The sequence below is a fragment of the Rhopalosiphum maidis genome, chromosome 1 (assembly GCF_003676215.2).
Source record: "Rhopalosiphum maidis isolate BTI-1 chromosome 1, ASM367621v3, whole genome shotgun sequence".
Classification (NCBI taxonomy): domain Eukaryota; kingdom Metazoa; phylum Arthropoda; class Insecta; order Hemiptera; family Aphididae; genus Rhopalosiphum; species Rhopalosiphum maidis.
Window position 1 is genome coordinate 43,126,043 of NC_040877.1, and position 20,973 is coordinate 43,147,015.

Consider the following 20,973-nt stretch of genomic DNA (forward strand, 5'->3'; position numbering starts at 1 on the left):
CAATTAAATGAAAACTACTAACTTTTTAATCACTATGCATTAGACATTTAAGAATGGTGGCGGACTGGACGACTAGGAAATTTGCCTATGCATCTCTGCTTGTATAAAATATATATTTATTAATATTATTATTCTGAAATTATAAATTAAAATATTACCTAATTAGTAATAAGTACTTATGTAATATTACTAAACATAAAAAGCCAGATTTTAGATTATTTTAAAATGCCGGACCGGCTTGTGTTCAGCTAGTTCGTGCTTGTTGACAACTTATTGTAACAAGTTTAAAAATAGGATCTCAAATAGTTATTCATTTTATTTTGTCTTATATCAATTAATTAAAATATTAAAAAAATTAAAAACTAAATTGTGTTTACAAAAGTATATAATAATTTAAATAATTATATATATATGTATATAAAGGGCCGTTAGTGTACTGAGAGCCACTAAAATTATGATTTTCCTAGGTTGTTTTTTCTCCCAGTCCGCCACTGTTTAAAAACCTAAAAAGTTATTAATAATGTCTACTTATTAGTTATTTTTATTGTTATTGTTTTGTAAGAATACAAGGATAAATTGTAATACTATAGTTACCAATTCATACCATTAACATTAGATTAATTATATTTGTTCATTTCTTATAACAATTTATTTTTATTTTAGATTAATATTTTTACTGTGTATTTTACTACTCTAAAAATTATACATCAACAATATTAATTACTTTAATTGTTTCAATATTTACAATTAAACTGTACAATTTAACTTATTCTAAAATATTAAAAATACTAATTTTTAACATACAAATTTAACACAAAGTTGTAATTTATTAGTTTAAAAAAAGTTTATGAAAAAATAAAATCTAACAAAATAGTTTTTGTAGACTATCATTAATATTTTTTTTAAAATACTTACAAAAAATTTCCAATTACAGGGTAAAATTTGGTTATAAAATAAATCCGTTAATTTTAAATTTAAAAGAATATAATATAATGGTTTATACATCATTTGTAATACACTTGATATTATTTATTTGATAAGTAGGGAAAATAATATGGAAAATAAAAGGCAGTGAGAAATAATAGAAGCCTATACGTCATGATTATATGAATATCACTTTGCAGCAGCAGCTGTTTGATGTGCTTTAGAATTCAATGAAAGGTTACTAATTAATCGACTTCCAGAAGCTAAAGCAGATGGAGTACTCTGTCTTGTTATTGTAGACGAAGGCTCATCTTTACTGATGACCTAAAAAAAAAAGTAAATGTTAAAAATAAAAATAATATATTTAAAAAACAGTTTTAAAATAATAGTTGGAATTATCTTAATTTTTATAAAAATGTCTCCAAGTCATTAACTATTATAAACCTTGTCTAATATAAGAGTGGTGATTTGATTCAGTTCAGTCAAACTTCAATCTCCAATTAAATTAGTTTTCGCTAACTTTAGTAGTCATTCGTTAACCTTATTTTTAACAGGCTAAAGCCAAATAGCTGTTTTTCTGCGTTAAGCTTAGTAAAATACAAGCTTAAGTAATAGTTGAAATAATTAAGTGATGTTAACAAGACTACGGCACTCAATAAATGTTAGCGATACCTATTACCATAGCCGTACGTAGAATCAAGCTGCCTAAGTTTACTCTTATAAGAAACAAATTGTCAATATATGTATCAAAATTGATTCTAAAACTGAGTTTACCAACTAACATAAAAATAACATACTATGATAACATTATGAGCAATAAAACAAAAAAAAATCTACTTTAGTTATTTTACTCAACTGTTATTATTAATTACATGTATCAGTTTAAGTGATCAACACTGTTATATTTTTTGAGAACTAAATAGAACAAAGCATTTTACTGATTTTATTGAAAATAAAATTTAATTTTAACTATGTAAAATTATATTTAGTTTCTCAGTTGATAAAATAAACTAAGAAAAAAAAATATACCTACTTTGAGTAAATAAACAAAATGGTTGTTCAATTGCAATTTATATAATTAGTTTAAGATTATAATAATTAAAATAGTATTATAAAACTGACTGGTATTAAAAAAAAACAATAAGAGATAAATGTCAATCATTCTTATTATATTATTTATAAAAAATAGAAAAAAAAATTATTATAACTAACCGGTTCTTCCTCATCATCGCTAACCTCAATTATCGAATTTTGCTCAGCGTAAAACTTTTGAATAATTAAATCTAGTTTATAACGCTTACGATAATGGGTAAAAAATGATTTCAAATGGGTATGGGTCTTTGTTCCCATTGTTTCAGCAATGGCTTTAAAATCTTTTCCATACGTGCGCATTCCTAAAAAAGATTTCACGAAATATAATTATTAAAATTACTGTTCATATATTAATTATAAATTAAATCAGTTATTTTATAACATTTTTTAAATTATTGAAAAGTAGTTAACATCATTTTTTTTTTCCGTCTAATATTTTATCTTAATATAATTGATTATAAAACATTTTTTTTATTGTATAAAAGAATTCTAAAAGTATTTCATCAATTAAAATGCAGTATGTAAAAACGTTGAGGTAAGTTTTCCTGCAGCACTCAAGACAGTTAAAGTGACCATGCTATTTTAACGTTCTCTGTATAAAAAATGTAATATTAATGCAACACTTGTTGGCTTCTATATAGATGAATAACCAACAATTTACAGTATTACAGGTATTAGAAAATTATTCAACAATTAAGTCAACACCTTAAAACTCGGGAACAATCATTAATAATTATGTGTAAAATTTTGTATTCATTTATGAAATATACTGAATTATTAGTAGAAAAACTATATGACAAAATTTAATCACCAATCAATAACCAGATACAATGATATTTTAAAATAAAATAAACAATAATCTTCAATTACACAAAAACAAAAAAAACAGTGATATAGCAGAAAACATTGAGGCAAAACTGAATACTTTTAGAATGTATACCTACAAGTCTACAACATTTTATTTCTTATCCCTATCATATCAATAAATTAAATACTATAAGATAAATTTAATTAGATCTATTTCTACTATATAATATAAAAATAAATAAATATCAACCTTTAAAATATTCCAAATATATAGATTTAGTTTATTCATTTAATATTTAATTATTAACAATGAAAAAACTCAAAAATTATAATTTAGTAGAAGACCAAAAGATAAAATTGTGTTTATTACTCAATTGAAAAAAAAAGCTAATTCATAGTTTGAAACAAATTTATAATTGCTACGAGCATATGTAGTTATTTTATAATTTATGTAATTTTATGAGTACAACTATAAAGTCACTTTATATTAATTTAACTTTCCTAAGAAAATTAAGTTTGTTAATAGTTTAATAAAATTTTTATGATTTAAATAAAAAAAATAAAGCAAATTTATACTGTTTTAAATACACAAATGCAAACATATTTTATATTTTTTAAAAGCATTAAATCTATAGTCTTAGGCTGATTAAGATGCTTAATTAGAAAAACACCAGTCTTTTTTTATTGAGAATAAGTCGTATATTAGAACCATTTTTTGAATGATTATGAGATTATAAATAATGAGCATAATTCAAAGAATAACATAGACTGACATTTAACTACATAATTGTTATAACAAGTTAAATTGAATAGAATTTAAACAAAATGATAAAGTTATAAAACTCTGATGGTAGTAAGGATTTAAAATAACAATACATTTCACCGAAATTGTTAAGGAGGTTGTAATTTGGTAAAATTAACTTGAAAACATTAATGAACAAGTAAAGAAGGTTAGGGAAATACTAGAGGTGAAAATGGATTTGGCAAAAACCACATTTATTTAGTATTTCTATGAGAATTTTGTGGTTGACAAGAACAAAATCTTTGATAAAGTCCGTTAAAATTATATTTATATCAATCTAAAATTTGTTTTTAAAGACCTCTAAAATAAAACGATTAAGAGTAATTTGGTTTATTAAAACAGACTAAATCCAAAAATTATTATTATTGTCAATTAAGATAAAATATACTCAAGACTGAGTATTAAGCCAAACTAATCACTTAAATTATTTTCACTATTTTGCAATAAGATCAAAAGTATTGAAATTGGTCTCTAGTTTCTTATGATACATTTGTACACAGAGTAATCAAGACAAGTTTCCAAATGGAAAAAAATGAATACTTGTCTAGATTCTAAATTGCTTAAAAAGGATTTAGAATAGGATACAAAGGAAAGACATAAGATTGTAAATAAACTTATCTGATCCATGGACCTAACGTTAAAATGTATTATCATGATACAATTTTAGTCTTTATGTTTTTAACAATACTTAAGAATGTGTTTTGGTAAAATTGTAATTTTCTAAATTTTACCTTGAATAGCAAGCATAACTTCATCATTGCTCCAACGAGATGTAATTTGGCTTGTTGTGGGTGAACTGTCTCGATATTCAGAAACATCTAGTTTAAGTTTCTTATGCACATGTCCAATATCTTGTTTGTTAGACTGTATCTGAGTCATTAAAAATCACAATTCGAAAAAAAAAATTTATAAAAATTGAATAATACAACACATACTTTGCATTTTAATGATACAACCTCATCGTCCATTGTCAATAAGATAGTATCTCCTTGTCCATTGGATCCAGATGCAATAGACTGAAGATCATCATGATTAACATACATGCCTCGTGGTGGCAAACGTTTATTACGAGCGACATTCAAATGGCGATTATTTGGACGTGGCGGTCCTAATGTTGGTCTGATACCACCATTAGTCCTACTGTAAGAGTAAAAAAGAATTTAATTATTATAATTAAGCGCGGATTTTTATGCACTTAAAAGTATTGAAAAATGCCATACAATATGCAGTAAAAATCATGAAAATATGCAGTCAAAATTATGAAAATAAGTAAAAAATATACAAGTTTTATTTATTTAAAATTTACAATAAAACTTATAATAATTACTTAAATACTTAATGAAAAAAAATTTAGGGAATTTTCTGAACTTAATTTATTTATAAAATGAATAATCATATGCATTTCAAGCTTTTCTTCTGTTAAGCTGTTGTTTATCGATTAATATATTTTTAAAAACTGAGAACGAACGTTCGACATCAACCGAAGTTATTGGAGCATATTTAAAGTTTACATCATAATCGATTAATTATTTTATAACTAAATATATATATAAATTATTATTTAGCGACTATGAAATTTAGTTTTAATTTTTCTACTTAACAAAATATTATTTTATACATTTTTTTAAATTTTTGCTTCAATATGCAATAAATTTTTAATTTTGCTAAAATATGCAAAAATACACAATAACCTTTAATATGCAAAAAAAAATTTCACTATTGGCTTCAAATTATGATGATTTGTGGAGATAATTGACAAAAATTTAAAAATATTAAAAGGAAAAAAATAGAAATCCGTATTCTAATTATAATATTATTTACATTTATCATAAAATACACCATAATTTAGAAATAATATATTTTATCAATATTAATTTATTTAATATATGTATTCATTTATACTATTCATGTTTAATTTCATACTTGAAATGTGATTGGCATGTACCACACATAGGTCCTTTTAAGGTAGTATAAAGCATAGTAACCAAAACTCCACAAACTGAACAAATCTGTTTCGAACTTCCTTCCCCAGGGTCCTTCTAAAAAAAAAAATTACTTATGATAAGACAAAAAAATTTAATAAAAGACACTACAGTGACATTTAGAATCTGACGTAATATAAAAAATGAACTATAAATTATTGTCTGTGGATTTCAAATTGAAATTATAAGTAAAATCACTTATATATTTAAAAGAGGATAATATAATTTAATATGAGATTGTACAGTGTTATTTTCAATACTTTAAATTAAAAGCAAGTATTAGAATTAATATTTTGTCGACTTGATAAATAGATTATTTTGCTTTAAAAATGCAAGTATTATAAAATAATTGAATTACGGCCAGTGCCGCAACTTAGTGTATATTGGAGGGTGTGCAAGCAAATATTATAGGGCCCATTTAGACAAGGACCTAAATACCTAATAGATCCTTAAAAATACAACTGTTGTATATATTCTGTTTGTAGCTATAAACCTTATTGTACATAGATAGATGAGAAGTAAAATGACCAGTAGTTCCTAAAACAGTCTATTTGTTTTACAATCTTATCAGGATAAAATTGGGAAATTGGGAAACATCAATAATGTTTTGTATAAAACTATTGATATGAAAATATGTTTCTTATACCATTATTTTTGTTGTGCTTTTTGTATTGTTGTTATAAATGTCACTATACAAAGTGATTTTTCAAATATGCTCATTCCATTTTTATGCTTAAATTATGCATATATTCAAATTTTGATTTTGATTTTTTTTAAATTTTTAAATGTTATTATAGACGATATTTTTCACAACATTTAAGGAGTATCCTGTATTCCTGTGGCGATACCAATTATTTTTTTTTAAATGAGAACATATATGTTTCATGTTTTAAAGCAAAATGTGAATCAGGTAATTTTCTGAAAATGTTGACATATTGTAATCGAAATTTGAACAAAAATTTTCGGAGTTATTTATTATACTTTAAATACTAAGGAATGAGGATAATAGTCCATGTTTTGAAAACTGTCAGGTGCAATATTAATCTATAAGCATTTAGTAATAAGTAGTAATTAATAACGAATAGTTTATATTGCATACCAAATTATAATTATCAAGCTTATATCCATTTACAAATTATTTTTGTGTAATAGATTATTATTCTTAATTCTTAGTATTTAAAGTAGAATAACTCCGGAAGTTTTCATTCAAATTTCAATTACAATACCTCAAAATTTTCAGAAAAATTACTTGATTCACATTTTACTTTAAAACATAATATATGTTCTCATTTGAAAAACCAATGTTGTTATCACCATAGACTACTTCTAAAATGTTGTAAAAAATCTAAGTACTCGAAACTATCGTCTTTAATTACATTTAAAAATTCCAAAACTCAGAATTTTTAACTCTGATCAGACATATAATAAATTGTAACCATAATATTTAGAAAAATAAAATCCAAATAGTTCAGCCATAGGCCTATTGTTATGAATTAATTTAGGGCCCGATTGCCTGGGGATTTTTTGCACCCCTAGCACCCTCAATAGTTGCGGCACTGATTATGCCAATAAAATACTCTTTCAGTTTGATAATATAAGTAATTATAATTAAGCTTAGTTAAAACAAAGTATAAAGAAAATTCATAACAGGACTATTTATATTAGTCTAGAATAGTTAACATCATTGTGGCATTATCTCATGATAATTTTTGTACTAATATTTTTAATATTATATAAAACTTATATTATCAAGTTTATTATTGACATACGTCCAATGATTGATACCCATCCACCATGTTTCTGCATCATGTTAAGTCAAGTAAACTTACTAATCGCATAAGCCTGTTGATGAAGAAGTAAAACCTGTTTGGGTTTCTAACAAAAGACTAAGTAAACTATGCTTACACTGCCACTAATTTTTTCCTGCATTCAAGAGTGTTTTCCATATACCTCATTAAGCATGCTTACTTTTAATATATTTACATAACTATGCCATTTTTATATAATAAATTATATGAAATAAAATCATTATAGTAATTTGTAATTTTGTACATCATGCCTAAATGTAATGTTATACTATACATATTATGAGATGTGCAAGACTGAAGTTTGTGATAAGGACATTTTGCAATATCCTAACAAACTATTTATTTTTACAATTAAATTAAATATCTGATAATCACATGAATTAAATAACAACAAAGTTTAACAATTATATATAATAAATATATTTTATTTTGTATGTATTAATTGTTTACCCTATACCAATAAAATATGTATATTGCAATGAATCACTTACTTATTTTTATTTTATGTTGTATTCAGTTCAATAGTAATATGATAAGGTATTTTTTTTAGTATAGTGTCTCATCCTACAAATACATGTTTAAAATTGCATGGTATGGTATGGTCTTTGTAAATTAAAAATTATTTTTTTCTTTACCTTGTCATCAAATTCAGACTCTGCTGAACTTGACCCTTCTCTACTGCCATTTTGATTCTCATTTGTACGGACATTTGCTAATTTTTTAGCTTGTCGATCTATAACACTGCTCTTCTTTCTCTTATTTTTCCATAGATAATAATATTTGACTAACGAAGCTATTGGTTTATCAGGCATCTTAAAAACAACAACAATTAAGTAACATGTGAAAAATGTAAAAAATATATTTAAATAAGATTTTAATTACCATTTGCTTAATGCGTAAAAAATTTTTTCCAATACTATTAAAAGCTGATTCAAACGTAACCTTATCATCAGTCGACCAATCATCTGGTAAAGGTGCAAAATTTGATAGATCACTAAGAGCTTTTTCCATGTCGTGGTGATGCCAGTATAGCATGCCCAATGCTTGTTCACTATTGTAACCATATTTTTCTTTTGATAATAAAATGTATTCATTTACTATAAAAAAATATAAAATAAATGATTTTTAAAAATAAAAATTTAAGAAATAAATAGTTAAAATTTTATACATTTAATTTCTGAAATAGTTTCAGTTGGAGACCAAACTAATAGTGCTTTTTTGTTCAGTCGTTCACGTCTATTTTCTGTAAATAGTAAAATTATTAATCAATTCTTATCGATAAAAAGTTCACAACAAAACGTACTTGGGAGTACCAATAGTTTTGGAATGACAGCCTGGTAATCACGTCCCACTCTGATTTTTTCAGCTAATAAAAAATAATAAAAATCAAAGTATTTTAAATACAATAACTATTAAAAACAACAATAAAAAGTAGAGAAACATGAAGCAGGACTCAACACTTTTATGGCGCCTTGATCTTTTCAGAACATTACTTTAATAGGAAACAAAGTACATATAACAACAATTAGATGTCTAGACCAAGACATATGTTACTATAGTATGAAAATTAATTAAATACTACATAAGGTAATTTTTGAGATTAACACATGCATTTGTGTTTTACTATTAAAAATCGAAAAAATAATCAAACTCGTTCAAATTTTAAAGACGCTTTCGTCAATTTATTCGAAAATATATATATGACTGTTTAAATGTATCGACGTTTTTAGACATCTATCACACAATGCTTACCGTTTTCTTGTATGAGTTCGTTTTCAGATTCCGAAAGTTCAGCATTTGCAGGCGGTGCTGGTCGTTTGCTGTTTTTCAAATCTTCTGAATTATCGTTAGCCATACTTCCTTTGAAAAATACTAATGCATACTACGGCAAGTGGGTGCAAAATTGGCTATTCGAGCTATACAAAAGACAAAACATGAGCGAAACTGAACGTAACGGATAATTACGAGCAGCTAGTATATTTGTTAAATTACTGGGAAATTGAATATTAAATAAAAATACAGAATTTTACTAGTGAACAAACACATCGTCGTATTATAAAATATGGGATTTAGAAAATTACATGTTTTTCTACTCCATGGACGGTATTTGAATTATAGTCTCTTTCTTTTTCTACGTATATTGTCCACCTCAACACATATATTTGAACTCACTTGCACGTTATTATTCCCCGCCGAATCGTGATTGCCTTCCGAATCCGAAACGTTTGGAATTGGATTTGTCGTCGTCGTTGTCGTCTTCTAGAACCGAAGTTAAAAAAAATTGCCCGTTTCAAAAATACTTAAATACCCGTGAGATATTCAAAAAAAAGGAAAAACTTGGAACAAAAACTATCGTTAGTTTCCCATAATATAGCATATATCTAGTACCTGCTATGACGCCAAACCTATAGACAAATATTAATAAAGTGAGGGACGGGATAGATTCAGTTAGGCGGCGGCGGCGGCGGCGTACGGTAATGCGTCGTTTGTCATAACGGCCACACTGCTTGGACAAAAAACATGGCGTCTCCTTTGGAGGGTTATTAAACCTTGCTGGTTTTGAATAATATAACATTATTATTATAGTCATTGAACACATATGTATATGAGTATAATATAACGCAAAACCCCCGCCGCCCACCGCTACCACCGCATCATCAAGCTCATGGCGCTCATGTCTCGTCGTTTAAAATCCTACAGCGACCTACGAATATGTGTAATCTAGTGTAAAATAAATGTATGCATAGATAAACGAATACACGATTATACGCGTATTATGAACAGTCTTTGTATCAGTTAACCGTCGTGCGAGATGAGTGTCAACCGAAAACCGTTGGGATAATTATACGATGATTATAAATAATATTATTAAACTGTCGTGTCTATTGTGGTTTTTATTATTGGCGTACGATGCATTATATAATACGTTATGTTTAGGATAATATTAAATTTACACGTCTGTTCGCATAAAAAAAAAGAAATTGGATGCAATTGCATTTTATCACTTTGATTTTTTTTGTCCATTATAACGATTTCCAGACACGACGCACTCGCTCGGAATTCAGACCGTTTTACCACCGACGGCGGCGTCGGAGGTCGGGCTCTCACGCATTCCGCCTAACGACTTCCAACCAATGCTGTTTACACCAATAAAAATAAATAATAATAAATGATAATAATTTTTTATTTTATTTTTTAATAATTAATGGAACATAAATGATTTTAGAATAGATATTTAAATATATAATGTGGTTTTCATGATACTTTTGTGTTATATAGGCATATAGCCATATATATCATGATGTATCAATTTACCTACGGACTACGTCACTACGATAGTGTCTTTAACTATTACAACAAAATTAAAAAAAAAAACAATACAAAAATAAATATCTTAAATAATAATTTAGTAAACATTTGTTTAATTTAGTACAATTTAATAGTTAAGATTATAATGGTTGCATATAATATAAAGAGCAATTAATAAAAAAATATTGACAAAAGAATTTGCTTATCCTCTAATTTTTTTTGTGTGTGTATAAATTACTTATGTTTTTATTAAATTCACTATGACTGTTTTGATATTGCAATGATTCAATAAAAGCCAATTACTTGGATGCGTTTCTTTTGACCCATTATTGCTATGAATTCTGAGCTAACTGCAAATAAGCATGAATGATTCGATTTTAATATATGTCATGTGTGTATACACAAAAAGTAATAATAAACATTAAACCTTTTAGTTTCGTTAATAGATAGAAAATTGCATCTATATAGTTTGTACTTTTAAGAGGTCAACATTAAAAATTCACAGTAGGTATTTTGGAATTATTCATGACAAAAAATAAATTTATTTTGTCAATGAATTATTCAGGAAATACAAAAAATATTTAAGGAAAAACAAAAAATGTTGTCTAAAAATATACGGTAAAAAATGATCATAGATACTACATACTTGAAATTTTCACCAAACGTTAATATTAGCATTTTTTATATGTGATATAATTTTCAAAATTTTGACGCTTTTTGAGTTATATACTTTTGACACTGAATAAAAATTTAATATTTTCGATTTTTTCTAGTTTTCCTATAAATGTCGATAAAAAATTTTTCGAAATTTGAAAATGTATAATACGAGGTACCTTAAATATTGTTTTCTATTAATTTGGAAATATTGAAATTACAACCATAGAATATTTTTATAAGTTTTTAAAGTTATAATTTTGACAAAGTTCGTTATAATTGTAAAAATTTTAAAATTATATTTTGTACAACAATTATTATTAATATTAAATACAATATTTCTCATAAAGTTTTGTAACTATAACAAAAAAAAAAAAAAAGTTTAGTGAAATGTTAGATTACATTTGAAGTTTCAATTGTTATGACATTTAGATATATTTAAACAAAGGATAACGATTTTTGTAATTTTAACACTTATTTTTCGTGAGTACTTATTTTTTTACGTTTTGTACATACAATGGCATTTTTAAATGCAATGTTTTTAGTAAAAATTAATTCAATCAACAGTATTATAGGTATCAATAATAAAATAAATTACTTTAATACCAATAAAAAAATTAATTTAGTAATTTTACATTTATAAAACTTAAAAAAATATAGTTTCTACAAATGTATTCAAAATAATAAAGTAAGAGTAGCGGATGCCTATTTACACAAAAACTTGCTAAGCACGCCCAAACCCCTCCCCCCAATTTGCGCCTATACAAATATCACTAAATTCTTACGATATAAAATATATATAATGTTATAATATTAAAATGTGGAGAGAGTAATAGTTACGATTTATGAAAACTGATTTGTATTTTTATTATTATATGTAAGAAACATGTTAAAGTTAAAAATAGTATTCATAATTCTGTTCCCGTCAATATATTCATATCAATCATGTTTCAATATTTAATCATTTATATTTTATAAGTTCACAAAAGGAAGTTCTAGAATAAATTCTACGGTGAACTGTTTATTATTGTCACTATACAAAATTAAGTGAATTAACTAGTATTAATATAAGTTATAATCTAGGTTTAAAATATCTATATAATATATATACATAAATTAATTACCTAAATGAAAGTAATTAGTAGGCATTTAAGAAATAACCGTTTTTTTTAAAGTGCTACCTTTTGTTGGTTTTTATATGTTATCGATCAAATTTAAATTCAAGTAAAATAAAAACATTAGGTCGTTAACACATTTAAAAAACAATAATTAAATAATTAACATTCAAACATGTACATCTTATTTAAAACCAAGTAAAAAAGTGCATGAGTGTATGTGTGTGTGTTAGAAGAATTAAAAATTTACAAGAACGGAAATATGTTAAATGGTTAGAACCAGAACTCAAAAGCACTGATATACCTTACTACACGACTCAGCAGTCAGCACACATCATATAATATGGGATTTCTTCCTAGTTTCGATATACATACACCTAAATGATTACTTATTGTACATTTTTTTTTGTCGATACAATTACACAGAAGTAATATGGTCTTATGGAATATACTTATATATTTGAATAACTTAAAATGTTTTTAATTAATATTAAATTTTGTTGAATAAGTTTACATAACTAGACTATTGTAACTTTTTTTTCTTACAAGTAACAAGCATTACAACATTTTGTAGGTATGAATATGATGTATGCCTTGTATATATATATATATATTTGTTTTAAATTTATATTAGAGCTGTTAGAGGTACAACTAAAATAATTAAATGGGATATTTTCTTGCATAGTATTTCCTTTATATACGAGCGTATTTAATAATCATTATAGTAGATTTACGTTATTATTTTATAACATTAAATATTATAGATTTGAAATCAGAAAAATACATTTTATAGATGTATTATAATATTATGATATTAAATAACTTACAAGAGTGATGAATATTAAATATTTACTATTTGTTTGTACTATATAAATATAAGATTTAGATAGGTAGCCCCTTATATTGTTATATGCCAATGAGACAATGTAAACTGTAAAAGTACAATGGTCAGTACTCAGAGATTAATAAGACGTATAGATAATATAGTCTATAGCATTGGTTAAGCAATAAACATACATGGTACTATGGTAGGTATGTATATAACAAAAATAAAAAAGTACGCTTGAACGAAACAAATATTAATGAAATAACATTTAAATAAAGGTAACTATTATAAATTAAAATATTTTCGTAGCTTTAAAAATATTAAGATAAATTTTGATTTAAAATCAGTGGTATTTTTATTTCACTGTTTCATTGAACAAAATCGTGGATAATTCAACAATTCAATAAATCAAATGTTGACACAATACAATAAATAATTATTTACCTATAAGAGTGCAAGCTATAATAATATATTAATATAATAATATTATTTATTACTTTAGTAGCACACTATAATAGAATAAAATATAAACCACAATGTGAAACATTCATATTTAAATTATAATCAAATTATAGTCACTTCTTTAATAGAAGTGGCAGAAGTGCACAGTCGCGCAGACTTGAATATCAGGTGGTGCCTATATTATTTCTAGGCCTTATTCTTAATATTTTCCCTTGAATTTAATATCTATATTCCTAAGATAGTCTCAATTTTTATTAATGATTTTCAATTTTGTTTAACATCTACCAAATATTTTAGAAAAATTAACTTTTTATTTTAGTAAAATCAGTTTTATAATGGACTCCTTACTCCTTGCTCTAGGATTTTAATTTTCCAATTACAAAATCTCAGAGGTGCTTATGACATCCAGCAACCCACGTGCGCGTGCCTTTAATTACAATTAGACGTCAATAAAATCACTCATAAGTCATAACTTATTGTAAAAAACAGATAATTATTAGGATATAGCAGGTATCCTAAAAACCAGTGTCCCATAAATACTCCGTCATGACTCATGACTTACTATACTGACTGAAATCTCCAAATTTAATATTTTAGTTTAGGTATACTAATTAAATTTATTTTTAATACAAACTGTAAACAATTATTTTGGGGAACAGAAAAAAAGTCTCGGAGAAAAAAAAGTACAAATTGAAATATTTTAAATGCAACATTAAGCTTTAATTAATTTAACTTATTATTTTGAGCTATAGCTTTTAAAAAATCTTCAAGTGACCTACTTCACTATATTATATTAATATTATACTATACAAGAGATTACCGTATTTTACTTTATATCACGCTCTAATCGCCTATAATCTATGTATGTATAAATATGTGTGTATAATCTACTGCCGATCCCGTAGGTAAAAACTAAAAACCAAAAATCATCGCTTTTATTAACTTTATTATAATTTTATCTACGGCTTTTGCTTTCCACAGCAATCTAATGTATATTAGGTATAAATTATAAGTGTAAAATATACCTATAATATTAAGTGAATAGTAGATTTTATTATTTTATTTTTGGTTTTTTACACCAAACTAACATATTATACCAAGTGATTATAAAACCTTATATCATAAAATACCATATACAGTGATTATATAAGCTTTATTTAAAATATTTTAATTTGTAGTTTTTTTTCCCCAAGACTTTTTTTTCTACCATCAATTATTTTAGCTAAAAAGTTTTTATCGTGGATTACGGAAATGTTAAATCAAATTATAACAAATAAATTATAACCTTAACACTAATATAATAAGTATATCACTATAGGAACCATACCTACAAATTACAATTTAATAAATATATATATTATACTCGTATAGGTATAGTATTTTATAGGATAAAAATGAACTAATATAATAGTTTACGCTACCTACAACGGTTATAACTTATCTGTTACGATACTAAACAGTGAATACAATAATATATGGTTATATTAAACGGATCACAATAAGGATTAAAAATATAATTAAATATCAAAATATTTTCATGCGGAATTCCATAGTTTCTTTATCCTGTAAATGTACCTACCTAATTGACAAAATTTTAAAATAATAATAAGAAGGCAAGTGATGATTTAGTGTGATATTTATTATTATAATTAGTAATCAATAATCAGTAACGCCATATAAAATGGATCAATTTTAGTCAATGATTAAAAAAAAATAAGTAGCATACTTAGATATACATTGTAAAAATAATAGAACATATAGAAGAATAGTGAAGAATACAACAGTCAATACCGTAAAAAGAGCGAATAAAAACTGTTTTACACGTTTAAATTGTTGTATTTCTGGTTTCTGGATCTAAGATATACACAATACTTTCAAGTAGGTACATTTGGATCTTACCAATCTTACCGAGTGGCGGGTACGACAATTGTTGACATAATAACAATTTCAATGATCACATAAGTATATAAAATTGTATTTTTAAGTGTGATGTTATCGCAGGTAGATTTAAAATATCCATTTATTTTTGATAGACTTATTTGTTATTCAACTATAATTAGGTTGAAAACAAACAATATTTGAAGATTTAAAAAATAAACAATATTTTGAAAAATTTTATAATATCAACGACCAAATAAAACTATTTATTTAAATAAAAGCTTTTTCTAGTGTGATATTAGAATTTTTTCAAAAAACTCATTATTTCAAAAAGTATTCATGTTTTTGAAAACATTTTTTTACATAGTTTCAAGTTGTATAAAAAACGTTTTTATTAAAAAAAATTTTATCCTAATATTTTTTTTAAGTTTTTTACTTTTTCAAATAACATAGTTTTAATTTCATATTCCATAACTGAATGTTGATACATAAAAAGCGAATTTAGGGCGAGTAGTTTATGAGTTATAACTTATAAGTATTTAAAGTTTTGATGCGTGGAGTGGTACGGGGTAATCCCGCAAAATGTTAGTCTTCTACTCCGCTTGTCTAACTACAAAATAATTTGATAACATTTCTTGATATATAAATTTTGACAAAATTCTTAACTTAAACGTTTGTAAAAAATAAATATTGATTACTGATTTGAATTTTCTATATTTATTGATCAGTAAACCAACAACTTATGAGAAGCCTTCCAATAATTTTTAAGCATTGACAAGGCACATTTTTTTTAATGACAATTATAAAAAAGGAAAATTTGTCTAAATCAAGTCAAATATTTTGAAAATTATTCTATACAATAATTTTAACTATTTACAGCCATTCGTTTACAAGTCACACATCGTTGAATTTAAATCAATTAACTAGTCCAATAATAATTTTCCTTAAGAGTTCTGTTTTTATTAAATTTTGTTTGTCACAGTTATTTATAAAAATAGTGGGAATTTCTATCATCGATACATATAAGTACCAATAACTAAATTCAATTTTCTATCAGAATCCTTTATATTGAAAATCACAGCATTTTTTCAACTACCAAATCAATATGTAAACACACACATACACAAAAATAATGTAAGATCAATACATCTAAGTATACAAGCCTAAAATAAGATCAAAAATTAAAAAATATATTATCAACTGTTAGTTAAGAAATAACTACACTAAATTAACAGCTATGCAATAAATGCAAAATCAAAACACCTTTACTGAGGAGTTTTCATTAAACTGGTTATTCTTCGTCCAAGTATATTATGATTTATGCTCGACACATAGAAGACAATCAACAAGTACACCTTTTTCATTTAGCTCCTACTTATTTTCGAGTTTTACAACACTGCATGGATATTTAACAAAAAACAAAAGGTTCCATAAAATAAAATAAACAAAGCAATAAAATAGAACTCAATTGTTTATTTATAAAAATCCATGGTTTAAACAGATTCTTGGACTGGTGGCTCGTAACCTTCAGGCCTGTCTACTTGGACACCCGTTTCTTCATCAACAACTGTGGTTACACCTTCATCACTGTGGAATTCCATCAATTTACCAATATCCATACGTGGTTTCTTCAAGACTTTAACCTAAAATAAATATTAACATAAATATCATTAATATTCATAACATGGAAATAATTATTAATAAGTTAAATGAAGAAAGTACCTTGCGAATAAAAACATCGTGTAATGGATAGATGCTTTGGCATTTCTTTTCAATTTCCTTAGCGATTGAGTCAGGTCGGAGCTTATTCACTACTTCTTTCAAGTCAGATTTCACTATTTCTTCAGTAATAGTTTCTACCATCTTCTTTCTAATAGCTCTGACCTGAAATTATAAATATATATAATATACATATAATAAAAATTAATAAATACAATTTTAAACTGAATGTATTGCAATAAATAATTTGGAACAATACTGTATTTAAAAAAATTTTCCATCACTTTTCTATTATATTTATTTTATATACTCTGCCCACTAAGATAATGCAGTTTGTTCACATATCCAAATAAATAAATTGATAAATTCTTTCTTTCTTTTTAATTTTATGATGTAAAATGTTAAGTGTATGGGAATACGTAGCAATAAAAAAGTTTTGATTACCATCCAGTTGCATACTCTCAGTGGACAGAGTATAAAAACAAAAATAAGTTAACTTAAAAGTTTTTACCTGAGTATGTTGAGCATAACATGTTTTCCTTGTGGATGATTGATCTTTTGATGTAAATCCAATACAAAATACACGTAATAAGTATCCATCAGTGGTCTTTACATCAACATTAGCTTCAATCAGAGTTTGCCATTTCTTTACCATTGATCGCAATTTATCAGTGGTAAGGTCCATTCCGTGGAAGTTGGTCAGAACATTTCTACCCTTAACATCTTCAGCAATCAATTTGAATTTACGGAAACTCCTTTCAGCTCCATCATCTTCTTGTAAATCGGCAAGCGAAACTTCAAAGACACGGTGTTTAAGACCTTCAGATGCGATTTCTAAACAATTAAGAATAGGATTTATTAATAAACATATTATTCAGCAATTAACAATAAAAAATTATACTCTTTTAAGAGGACGCTGCACCTACATGAGTTGTTTCTGTTTTACACACGTTTGATAGTAAATTTTTGTTTACCAGTTTCAATAGCTTGCTTTTAGCTTTGATATTAGAGTGAGTTGATCTATTATCAAACTTTTAGGTAAGAACATTATCTGTGTTCTCTCGTTGGTTTTTAACGATTTTAATTTTTAAGTGAATTATGAGCATTTTCAAATATTTAATATTTATCATACTCATAACTTAGCTAAAAATTAAAGAAACATAAAAAACAAGAGAACACAGATAATGTTCTTACGTACAAGTTTGATAATAGGTCAAGATAATAGGTCAATTCACTGTATTATCAAAACTATTAGTATGCTATTGAAAGTGGTGAACGAAAATGTACTATGTCGTACATGTGTAAGACGAAGACAACACATGTGGGTGCAACGTTCTCTTCAAATCATTTATTATGTATAACAAAAATTATTTAAATATGATTAAGTAATATTGTTATACATAATGTATTAACTTATTAGAATTTCGATAAAATTAATTTTTGAGAAATAAATGTATTTTATTAATATAATTTATATTTTCATTAGTTTCTAACATATTTATTTAGTAAATGGAAGACAAAAAGTTACAAAAAATAAATGACGTGTCTATGAAAAGTAAAATAAATATTCAAGGAGTTAACTATATATTTATAACAGAATTATAAACATTAGAATAAACAAAATAAAAAAAAGATGAGTTGATAATTATGAGTTTTTTAAGGATATAAATTCTAAACTAAATTCTAACAGTCTATAATAAAATGCAATCAGTATTTATAATACATGAAAATCTCAGTAATAATTGATTTTCAGAATAATTTTGGCGATAAAATACACGACAAAAAAGTTATAATATAGCCATAAGGGTATATATATATTAATATCAAATTGTTTTATTTCATTAAGTAAATGATATTTACTATCTGTACATAACAAAATAGAATAATGATTTGAATAAAGGAGCATCCATAATATGTGACTAGAATTTTATTACTTAAAGCTCAAAAGTAGGATGTATAGACACGAAGGTTAGGCATCCAGTGACAGTACTAGAACACTACCTAATCAAGTATATATATTATATACCTATAAATAATTAATTTTAATGATATTAATAGTTAATAAACCATCACTTCTACTATTAAAAAAGAATATACTACAATTTATGGAGTTATTGATGAATGTTTTAAAATTGAAAACTGATTACACATAATATTTAATCAGTTAACAAATTAAGTTTTTCTTTCTCCAACTTTAAAAACGTATACCAATGTCTTAGCGTGTTTATATAAAACACAGTGTCATTTTGATAAAATCGACAGAGTTGATAGAAAAATTTTCAAAACACTTACTTGTTCCTTGTGTACGATTGACAAGTGTTTTTCCAACATCGCGGTTTGTGAACATGCACGGGGCACGTACATTGTACCAATCCTTACGCGTGAACGGGTCGATGCTGAAAAAACGAAACAGATTACATTTAAAAACATTCCGGGATATGATCATTTATACACGTATGTATGGTTACGGTAATCGAAAACCCGTGTACTTACATCTTCTTCTTTAAGCCTTTCTTGCCACCTTTGGACAGCCCCTTGTTTTTACCAACAGCCATGATGGAAAAGTTAATAAATTAAATAAAGCCAAACAATTCGAATATCTGCTTAACTATTTTCAACGAAATAGAAATGTGGAAGCGTTCAATGATTCCAACGTGGTTTAAAAAAGGTAGATATCGAAACTCAATGGCGAATAGGAAAATTGCCGACGAGCCACAAGCGCATGCGCAATACATCTTAATCCAAAGATGTCGTAAATGTTTTAAGGTTACCTAAATAAAAACTAATGTGCCATTCTTTTACAAATGGCGCCAAAATATGAAATTTTGAACATAAATATTAATCTATAAACAATATAATATCAAGATATTTTAAGCCTATCATTTATCAATATGCCTCAAAAACTAGAACGAACGTTAATTATGACCTTCCTTAATAATTACGTATACCATACTTTGAAAAACATTCTTTAGTATTTTTTTTTTAATTTGTCCATGAACCCAATGAAAACTTATTATAGTATTTTTACTTGTAAACTATAAATTATAATACATTTATACGTACCCATACATATAAATTTTACAATTTTATTGTAACATTTATTATATAAAATGTATATAAAAACTTCAAAATTATTTACATAACGTCGTATAATACATAACTTTCTTTCGTTATAAAATATTATAACGTATATAGCTCAATTATTTTAATTTGCAATACAAAATTCATACATGAAGCTTAAATGTTCATATAACACATACCTTTCGGATATCCTGATTAGAAATTACGTTTTACATTTTATAATTTTCTCTAATAGTAAGTAAATTTCCACCTCCCCCTCAATTTACGCCTATGATTTTACTATTCCTCCTGATGGATTTCTTTATCTAAAATTAAAATAATATATAGGTAATATTGTTTCAAATATTAATATATGTTATACAGATTTGTAATACAGTGTCCCGTGAGGATTTACCCATTGCGATATCTCCCGAAATAATGAAGATATCATAATTCCGGTTTTTATAAGATTCACATGGACTAGAACTACAAATATTTCATATTTTTATTTATTTTAACGTTTTAGTAAAAAAGT

The 20,973-nt window shown here is 25.4% G+C and overlaps 2 protein-coding genes across 6 annotated transcripts; both read right to left on the bottom strand.

Annotated features, from left to right (window-relative positions):
• Nucleotides 1-952: 952 nt before the first annotated feature.
• On the bottom strand, nucleotides 953-9,790 carry LOC113548532 (REST corepressor 1-like). 5 transcript variants are annotated; one of them, XM_026949470.1, is made up of 11 exons: nucleotides 9,588-9,790; nucleotides 9,168-9,331; nucleotides 8,719-8,781; nucleotides 8,584-8,658; nucleotides 8,298-8,512; nucleotides 8,051-8,227; nucleotides 5,549-5,664; nucleotides 4,561-4,765; nucleotides 4,357-4,495; nucleotides 2,137-2,318; nucleotides 953-1,248 (listed from the first exon to the last, which is right to left on the bottom strand). In XM_026949470.1, exons 2-11 carry the CDS (start codon nucleotides 9,268-9,270, stop codon nucleotides 1,114-1,116), a joined length of 1,410 nt encoding a protein of 469 aa, XP_026805271.1. In that variant the 5' UTR covers nucleotides 9,271-9,331; nucleotides 9,588-9,790; the 3' UTR covers nucleotides 953-1,113. The 5 variants fall into 5 exon arrangements, with proteins under 5 accessions (XP_026805271.1, XP_026805273.1, XP_026805272.1 ...); XM_026949472.1 differs by lacking the exon at nucleotides 9,588-9,790 and having other exon boundaries at nucleotides 4,582-4,765; nucleotides 9,168-9,487; XM_026949471.1 differs by lacking the exon at nucleotides 9,588-9,790 and having other exon boundaries at nucleotides 4,357-4,489; nucleotides 9,168-9,487.
• Nucleotides 9,791-17,112: 7,322 nt separating this feature from the next.
• Nucleotides 17,113-20,070, bottom strand: LOC113549761 (40S ribosomal protein S3a). The gene is made up of 5 exons (XM_026951250.1): nucleotides 19,872-20,070; nucleotides 19,671-19,774; nucleotides 17,890-18,212; nucleotides 17,382-17,543; nucleotides 17,113-17,302 (listed from the first exon to the last, which is right to left on the bottom strand). The coding sequence occupies exons 1-5, from the start codon at nucleotides 19,931-19,933 to the stop codon at nucleotides 17,153-17,155; spliced, it is 801 nt and encodes a 266-aa protein (XP_026807051.1). The 5' UTR covers nucleotides 19,934-20,070; the 3' UTR covers nucleotides 17,113-17,152.
• Between the last annotated feature and the right edge of the window lie 903 nt (nucleotides 20,071-20,973).